Genomic DNA, 8,831 nt, shown 5'->3' with positions numbered 1-8,831 from the left:
GTTGTGGGTAGCTGGCGAGTGTCAGCAGACCCTGCGCCCCAGCTGCCCAGGTGCTTTTCTCCTGGCTGCACTCTTACATAGCATCAAACCCAACAGTGAAGCAGTTGATCCAAGTCTTAAGTTGAGCAGCACCTTGAGATTCTCTCCTGACACTCCACTTACTTACTAACGTTGGAAAGTAGGCAAGCTATACATCATCACTGCATGTGCTGACATCCTTGTCTCTAGAGTAAGGGGTCAGAGCACAGTATCTGCTCAACTCGCTTTCTGATTTCTATGGATACGGAAAGACCTGCTATTACAAAGTCCATGTGCCACCTCATTTACTCATTTGGATAAAAAAGAGTGTTTTTGTGAGAAGTGGAGATGGAGTTTTATATTAACTCCTTTATGCTTCTCTTATTTTTGACATTTTAGAATTTATATTTTTTTATGTGTTTCTGTGAACATGTACCATATGTGTGCAGGCGTCAGTAGAGGGCACATCCTTAACCACTCATTTCTTTCCACAGTCCCACAAATTCCTTTTAAAAAATAACATGGCATTAAAGTTTTTGAGTGGTTTACTTTTTAAAATATATAAAGTTGGGGCTGGACAGATGGCTCAGTGGTTAAGTGTGGACGACTCTTACAAAGGACCCAACTGTGGTTTCCAGTGCCCATATCAATGTGAATGCTGTGACTCTAGCTTCAGGGTGCTTGTCACAACATACTTAGGGATGCACCTTCATGGTGCAAAAAACAAACTCAAACACAGACCTACACATACAAACAGGTTACAAAACTGAAGCTCATCAATTCAGCTGTGCCAACTAGCCAGTGCATTCCAGATATCTCCCAGTCTCTACCTCCCCCAGTGCTGGCCTTACAACACCTGTGTAAGCCAGCTTTTGCGCGGGTGCTGGTGCTCTGACCTCAGGCCCTCACGCTTGTACTGCAGGCACTTTAGTCACTGAGCCACCCTCTCAGCCCCAGTTTGAGCCATGATCCTCACGCTGTTGCTGGCCACGTGATTCTGCTTAAGGGAGGGACTTATGAGGCTCCACCCCTATCTGAGGAACTCTAGTCAGCTGACAGCTTCTGGAGGAGGAGGGTTACTTTTCTTTGAGGGTGTGGGTGCTGGTCAACTGGCTCACACGCAAACACACACAGGGAACACTAGGTGGACTCCGAGGGGTCTTTAAAGAGGAAGAGAAGGCTATGAAGTTGGGAGGAAGACACACTGGTGATAATTTGGGCGAGTAAGGGGAGGGGTGTGATCTAAACTGGACGTGTTTGAAATTCTCAAAGAACAGTTACAACCATATTCAAATGATTCCGTTCATTTTAGTAGCATTCAAGGTCTTCTGTTTTATTTTCTAGACTTAATACAGGGTTAGAATGTGTACACTTCCCATTTGTACTTTATTTATATTCTCTTTTTCATAAATACTTGTTCAAAAAGATTTAAAAATCATTTGGCACTTTGGTATGCTTTCTAAGTGTTAAAAATTAAATAAGCTCATGGAGCAATCAATTCTGCTTCCAAACATTTGGCAAATATGGAAAATCATAAAGAAAAAATTAAAATTATTTTATTTTATTATACTTAATTTTTATGCATCATCCACTAGAACCATTTAACTTCTTTTTGGTAAATGTAGTTTTACAGTTGCTTGGTTTGAATGTTTAGAGCTAGTTTGTATGCATGAAGCTTGCCCTTGTCTTGAATTTTTCATTTTGACCTGTTTGGTTCTAGACCACAGCGCACATGGAAGCTATGTTCCTAGTGCCTTTAAACCGGGGCTCTCTAGACGTGTTTTCCCTTGGGTGTGTGAGAAAGACAGGAAACAGTCTGCATGCTCTGCCCTTGAACACACTTCTCAGGCCTACAGCATCTGGATCTCCTTTCCTTCCCACTAAGCTACCCAGTCTGTTCTTTGGTCTTCTGGTATTTGTTGCTGAAGTGGAAAACTGAGCCTGGTTTACTTTCTGTCTAAAGTCAGTCTGTTCTCTCTTTTCATATAGGTAGGTCTCTCTCTCTCTCTCTCTCTCTCTCTCTCTCTCGTATTCAAAAAACTTCCAAGGAGTTACCAAAATATGAATCTTTTTATTAATTTTGACTGGAGCAGGAAGGCTATTTTAATTTCAGTTTTAAGATAGCTTTATGGTCAATAAAGCTTTCTTGAGACAATTCTGGTTATTGCTTTAGTTCCAGTTGTGGAGTGTTCTTCCCTAGAGACTATTTTTATCATAGTTCTCGATGCCTTCATCTCTGTCTTCTTGTAGTTTGAAGCATTTCCGTGAGTTTGCTGTAGACCTCACAGATGCATAGTGACACTCTCTTTCAGGAGAACAGTCCTTATGCAGAATCCCCAGATCTAGGGTACGAAGATTTACCCCTGTAGACTGGCTTCTCAGAAAGGCAGGGTCCTTTGGAAACTCCTTGAAAAGCCATCAGGTGGGTCTGGGGGTAATTGCTCTTCAAAAAATACCCTGTCATTCTCTCACGGCAAGGAGAGGCTGATGCTTTCCAACCTCCGAAAGCCTCCATAATGAAGTCTTGCTATCTAGATGTATTCCCCAGGACTGAAAGCACAGTCTCTGCCCCAGCCCCAGCCCCTGTCCCCAGTCCTCCTGCCCCCTCCAGTCATGCAGGAAGTAAGGGTAGGGTTGCATAAATCCTGAATTCTAGGCTGGCTGGCATCAAGGATCTGCTATGTCCAGTGGCTGTTGTGTTGGGTCCTGATCATATCAGGAAGGTAATGACACTTCCTGAATCTAAAATGGACACCTCCTAACCTATAAAATAGAGGGGCCTGAGCATGCGCTGCTCTTCCTGACTCAATGAAGCCCCTTTCTGAGGGATGTAGCAGTATTAAGCTGTTGCCAAAATACTTTACCCGCTGTCTCCTGCTAGCATGACAACTGTCCTAGCAATTTAATCATCTACCCAGGAACACACAACACTCCTTTGCAGGAAGTCCAAACTAGCATTAGCTAAATTATCCAACCTGGAGTGACAAGTGGCCATGTATAATGTTGTGACTAGCCTTTAGATGTCTATGACTCTCAGCACTAATGAGCAGGAGGTTAGGCTCACAATGGATTTTTATGTGTGTGAGAGAGAAGGGAAGAGAGGGAGAGGAGAAAGAGTGGAAGAGGAGGAGAGAGAGAGAATGGGGAGGGAGAGAAGAGAGGAGAGGAGGGATGGAAGGTGAGAAAGAAGCAGGGAGAGAGGGAAGAATATAAAGAAAGGAAGGAAGGAAGGAAGGAAGGAAGGAAAGAAGGAAGGAAGGGAGGGAAAGAGGGAGGGAGGGTGGAAAGGAAGGAAGGAAGGAAGAAAAGAAGGGAGGGAGGGAGGGAGGGAGGAAGGAAGGAAGGAAGGAAGGAAGGAAGGAAGGAAGAAAGGAAGGATGGGAGGGAGGGAGGGAGGGAAAGAGGGAGGGAGGGAGGAAAGGAAGGAAGGAAGGAAGAAAGAAAGGAAGGGAGGGAGGGAGGGAGGGAGGAAAGAAGAAGACGGAAGTTACCTAGGGCTGATTGGCAGACTGCCTGACTGACAGAAGTTACCTAGGGTGTGATGGATACTTTAATGACAGGAAGTGGAGCCACACTGCCCCTAATAAAATTCATGATAAAAAAGTCACAGTTGGGGATATTCCCCTTGCTCATTAAGGAATGGGAAGCTGAGAGATGGCTCAGTCAGTACAGTGTTTGTCACACCAGCTTGAGGATCTGACTTTGATCCCATGTAAAAAATGTCGGCCCTGGGTTCTGTGGAGATAGCTCAGTGACTAAACTCACTGCCACCCAAGTCAAAAAAATCAAAATTTAGATTCCCAGCACTCATGTAAATGTCTGGCAGCCATGCGGGCCCCTCTCTAAACCCAGTGTTTGGGAGTCGGAGGCAGGGTATCCTTGGGGTTAGACAGCTGACTAGACTCACTGGATTGATAAGTTCTGGGTTCAAGAATAGTCCATGTGAATACTTGACATCCAGCTCAGACACAAATGCATGGGCACATACACGAGCCTCCCTCCCCAACACACACACACACACACACACACACACACACACACAGAGTGGTACAATCTTGTAATCTTAGCATGGTGGAACCAAAGACAGGCAGATCCCAGTTTTTCTGGCTGGTTATTGGTGCCTAAAGTTCCAAGCCAATGAGAGACACTGTCTTCAAAACCCAGTGGAAGGAACCTGAGGAACACCACTGAGGGTTGACCTCTGGCCTCCACATGCATGTGCATGTGTACACACATATGTATATCCCCCAAACACACACACACACACATTTAAGAAAAATAGATAGAGGATGAAGTAGGGGAAGATGACAGATCCCTCAGCATCAGCAGACAAAGATAAGTGAGAATGAAATTCTACTTCTTCTCCATGAAAATAAAATGGAAAAAATACAATCCCTTAGCAGCAAGCCCTTCCCTGCCACTACCGACAGATCTTCCTTCTGTTCCTGGATGAGACAGGAACAAGCTGGTGGTCATCCTAGTGTGTTGTCATGATGGTCCTGGAAATGTCTGGTTTCCACATAATTGGCACTGAGACGCTATCTTATCCATAAGAATGACAGTTAGCAATCAATTCTAGGACTTGAACTGAAGTGAGCCATGATGGTGTGTCTCTCTTTCTTCCAAAGTCTCCCAGTCACTGGAAGAATTTAGGGCTAAAGATGGCAGTGTCTTGGCCTCAGCTCAGCTGTCACTTCCCTCTGGTCATGTGTTCTCCCACGTCTGACTCAGGGTTCACCTAGCCCTCCAAGATCCACTCCAGAATCAACGAGCACATCTCCTGTTGCTCTGGGATCTGGGTGGTTTCTGCAATGCCCAGATGCAATGTGAATGCTCCTTGCCCCTGCACATTGGCTGCATAAGATCCTTATAAATAAGATCATAATTCTAAAAGAAGCTGTGGCCAGTGACTGGCTATAGGAATTAGTGCCTGATTCCTCCATGCCAACTGATACTGTCATAACTCTGCAGATACTTACACTGAAGAATGAGCCTGCCTGCCCTTGAGCCAATGGAACCCAGGGCACACTATAGACTTTAGCCACCCTTAGCAGAGTGGGGACTTGAGACTCTCTGCTTGACTTGGCCAAGAGTCTCTAGGTGAGAACTGGTCACATTTGTGCCTGTGGGCTGCATATTACCCTTCACCGCAACCATGTGCCCAGTCTCTGACAATGGCATCTGCTTTTGTTCCTCATTTGCTCTATGGTTCCCTGAGGGAGCTGGAGCCCTGCCCTGAGCCACAGCCTGCTTGGTTGGGCCCTGACAAGCTGCCCATTGCCATCTGCCGGCTAACATCCCCTTTAAACCTGAATGGGGCACCCATGGAATCAGGAAGCTGCCACCTGCCCCGGAGCCCAGCTGCTGCCTAGATGTTGCTGTGGGGCCTCCATTTGCCTGTCGGGACCAATCAGATCAGATGAGTGGAAGGGACCCTACAGCTGGGTGAGCCCCTCCATTCTAGCTGTGTGTAAAACAGCTAGAAAACTAAACTCACTATGTGAGTTTGCTTTTCTGGTGAAAATTCTATCCCAGGCTGCAGAAGCTGCAGATAGTTCTCTGTCACCAAGCGCACAGTCACTAGAATTAACACCAAGGCTGGCTCGTTTACTCCTGCTACAACTGAAATGTGATTCTGGTGCTCAAGCAGTGTTCAAGGGTATGAAGGAAACAGATCCCATGCTTTTAGATCTGGGAACAGGCAGTTCTGAAACAAACCAACACACTCCAGCTTCAACATGGCTTCAAAGGCAGCAAAGAGCTTAAAATATTTCAAAGACAGACATTAACTTTACTGCAGACATAGTATGTTTTACGGTGATCTAGGCTGAGATATCTAAGTGCAAGCGACCCAGAAACCTGAAAATGTTACCTTGTAGCAGCTCTGCTGGGATCACAGGCCCCACACTCACTTTGGTCCAGCCCTATGTCTGTCGTCAATGAGACGACCAACCACAGTGCTATGGCTGCTTTACATAGGGTTTGGAACACTCCCTAGAGTTGTGGTGTGAATGAATGAATGAAGGGAGGAATGAATAAAACAGTAAAGTTCGTAATGCATACACATGGTGATCAGAGATCCTGCAACCCGGGAGGAGGGAGTATGGGTGAGCACAGAGCTTCTATTCAGCAAGACAAAGGGCTGGGGATTGGTCACTCAATGATGTGAATTACTCTACACACTGAACTGTACACCTAGAACAGTTGGGCTTCACGATTACCAGGACTCACTCTCATTCACTGTGTTGCCCTGGGCACAGGGCTCTAGACCAGTATTTGATAAATGTACTGATACATTGATTTCTGAATGGATTTTGCTCAGTTGCGAGTTCGTGACCGCATGGTAGTCTGTGGCAGAGAGTTGCTTATTTAACTAGCCCTTTAGTTTTGAGATACTATAAACTGTAATTGTAATGGATTTTACATTCTCTTAAGTACCTTTATCTGCTTCTTCTGGGCTATATCACCATGGCAGCTTTTTAGCCACACCCCTCCCTCCCACAGTTGGCATCTCAGGTGGACTTGAATGCCTTTCCTTGTCTGGGTGCACAGAGGCTCGCCTTCTGACTATGAGGGCTGCCATTTCTGCCTCTCCTTTCCACTGCGATTTCCACTCAGAGCAAGTCGTCCCTCCTGCTTCTCATGTGGCTGTGGCTCCTCTTTCAGAGCATTTTTACACGTCTAAATGCCAGCAATATCTAAATCCTAGCAATACCTCTCAACGTCATTGTGCGTTCCTTGAATACAGTCCTCAGGATCTCTTAGCACAAGCCGACATTGTCCAGCATCCCTGTGCTGTTCACATTTCATGGCCCCTGATCACACTGTAGTGTCTTCCATATCTTAGGATACAACCGAACTTTGCTGTAGCTTTCCGGAACACAGAAACTAATTCTTAATTTAATTGTGTTTCAAAGTCGTATTTTGTGGTCCTAGTCACAAAGTTTATATGTATCAATTATATATGTATATATCATCATTATATATTGATCTATATCAAATATATGGATATATATGTAACAACAATCACAATCACTCACTGGCCATCACACAGTAGTCACCAGAGAGTGGCCATTAGACAGTGGGTATATACATGTATACACACACACACACACACACACACACACACACATTTTTTTTCCCAGTTTGACCACCTTCCCACAGAACCTGAGCCTGAGTTCTGAAATAGCAGGTTCATAAAATATTTTCATCTTCCCCTACACACTTTTTGATTTTATCTGCAAACACTGTTTCATCCACCTCCTTGCTCTCCATGTGAAGCCCTTGATCAGTCATCATACTAAATGTTCCTGACCATTCTGCTTCTTGGGTTTGATTTGGGGTTGTCTTATTATAACAGTAAATACAGAGTTTTGTTTAAAGAAGCATTGCCTTCAGTAATTATTGTAAAACCATAGCAAGGCAGAATCTGATATGTGCAGTTTTTATCCTTTCATTTGAGGGAGGGAGGGAGGGAGGGAGGGAGGAGGAGGAGAAGGAGGAGGAGGAGGAGGAGCAGCAGCAGCACTAAGAATCTCACGAAGGGAGCTTTCATTTTTCTAAACAGTTCTGTGAGTGAAAATTCTATTACAAAATAGACAAAGATGGCTGGTATGAAAATAAGAACGACGACGATGACAACAACAACAATAACAACGCACCACAAATATAAACATGATGCAGCACGTGACCTGAGAAAGGAGATAGACGGTGTGGATCAGATGTGGGCATGATTAAGGAAGATAGCTGGCTTCTTCAGGGGCCAGCAAAGACTTGTGTGTGGAGGATTCATCATCACGGAACACTGAAGCAGACTCTGGATACTCCCTCTGGGTTTCTGACTGCAGTAAAGCCTCCTTACATTCAGGGCCTTTTCTTAACTTTCACCTCGGTTTGGTCTTGGGAGCCCCCCAAACATCCCCAGAGAAGGCTGACTCACCCTCTTCCTCGAAAAGAAGTCCCATGTGTGACTCGGCCTCTGCCTCCTTCTTCCCGCCGTCAGCTTTGATCAGCTGAGCAATATTAAAACACCGTTCGTAGAAGTGATTCCTCACCCACTTGTCTTCAGAATTATCGAAATAACAGGCCAGAGCATACAGGTTGTTATATACCTCCTCATAGTATCCTTTACAAAGGAGAAAAATCATAGTGCATCAGAGACACGGCTTGGTTTATATGAACTTGATACTGCAAATTGCTTCTATATTTTTCTTAAATACATGGCCAATGTCTTGAAAATGAAATCTAATGCTCAACGTCATTTATTTTAACTATTAAAATAATTAATCAAAGGATATGTGCATAAGACAGGCAACAAACATCTTTCCAAAAGATGCAGACACACTAGAAACTGAGACATAGTTGGTTGAAATAGGACGTCTTTATACAACAGAAGCAGAGAATCTGGTAGCCAGGTTCCCTTTTCCTTGGAACAGGAGGATAGTGGTTTCACTGAGGGAGACGAGGGGAGGGGAGGGGGGGGGGGAGGGGAGGGGAGGAAAGGAGAGGACAGGAGAGGGACTATTCAATGTCCCAGTGGTGGGTCTAAGGGCATGTAACACCAAAGCCTGGTAAACTCAGTGTTTCTAAACCATGACAAAATAAATGGAAAGAGAAAGGAGGGGATCGGGGATGGGGATGGGGGATGGGGGATGGGAGCTCCAGGACTTCTTTACCAACAGAGAATAACGCAGCTGATATGTACAGGAGACTCAGGTCAGGATGGTCTCCGTGCTTCATTCGTTTTCTACCACTATTTCTAGAGATACAAGTATGAAGTGATGCTAAAAAGATAGACTGCCATGCTTCTGTTT

At 45.0% G+C, this 8,831-nt stretch overlaps 1 protein-coding gene across 4 annotated transcripts in view; it reads right to left on the bottom strand.

Annotated features, from left to right (window-relative positions):
- Ttc29 (tetratricopeptide repeat domain 29) overlaps nucleotides 1-8,831 on the bottom strand; it is a 189,746-nt gene that overhangs the window by 141,559 nt on the left and 39,356 nt on the right. For all 4 annotated transcript variants that reach the window (XM_021170292.2, XM_021170294.2, XM_021170293.2 and 1 more), the window contains one exon: nucleotides 7,958-8,143. In XM_021170292.2, the coding sequence (XP_021025951.1) occupies nucleotides 7,958-8,143 (186 nt within the window). The remainder of the gene's footprint in view (nucleotides 1-7,957; nucleotides 8,144-8,831) is intronic.

This window comes from Mus caroli, chromosome 8 (genome assembly GCF_900094665.2).
Source record: "Mus caroli chromosome 8, CAROLI_EIJ_v1.1, whole genome shotgun sequence".
Lineage (NCBI taxonomy): Eukaryota > Metazoa > Chordata > Mammalia > Rodentia > Muridae > Mus > Mus caroli.
Note: the sequence above shows the minus strand (reverse complement) of the source record. Positions and strands in the feature narration are given on the sequence as shown.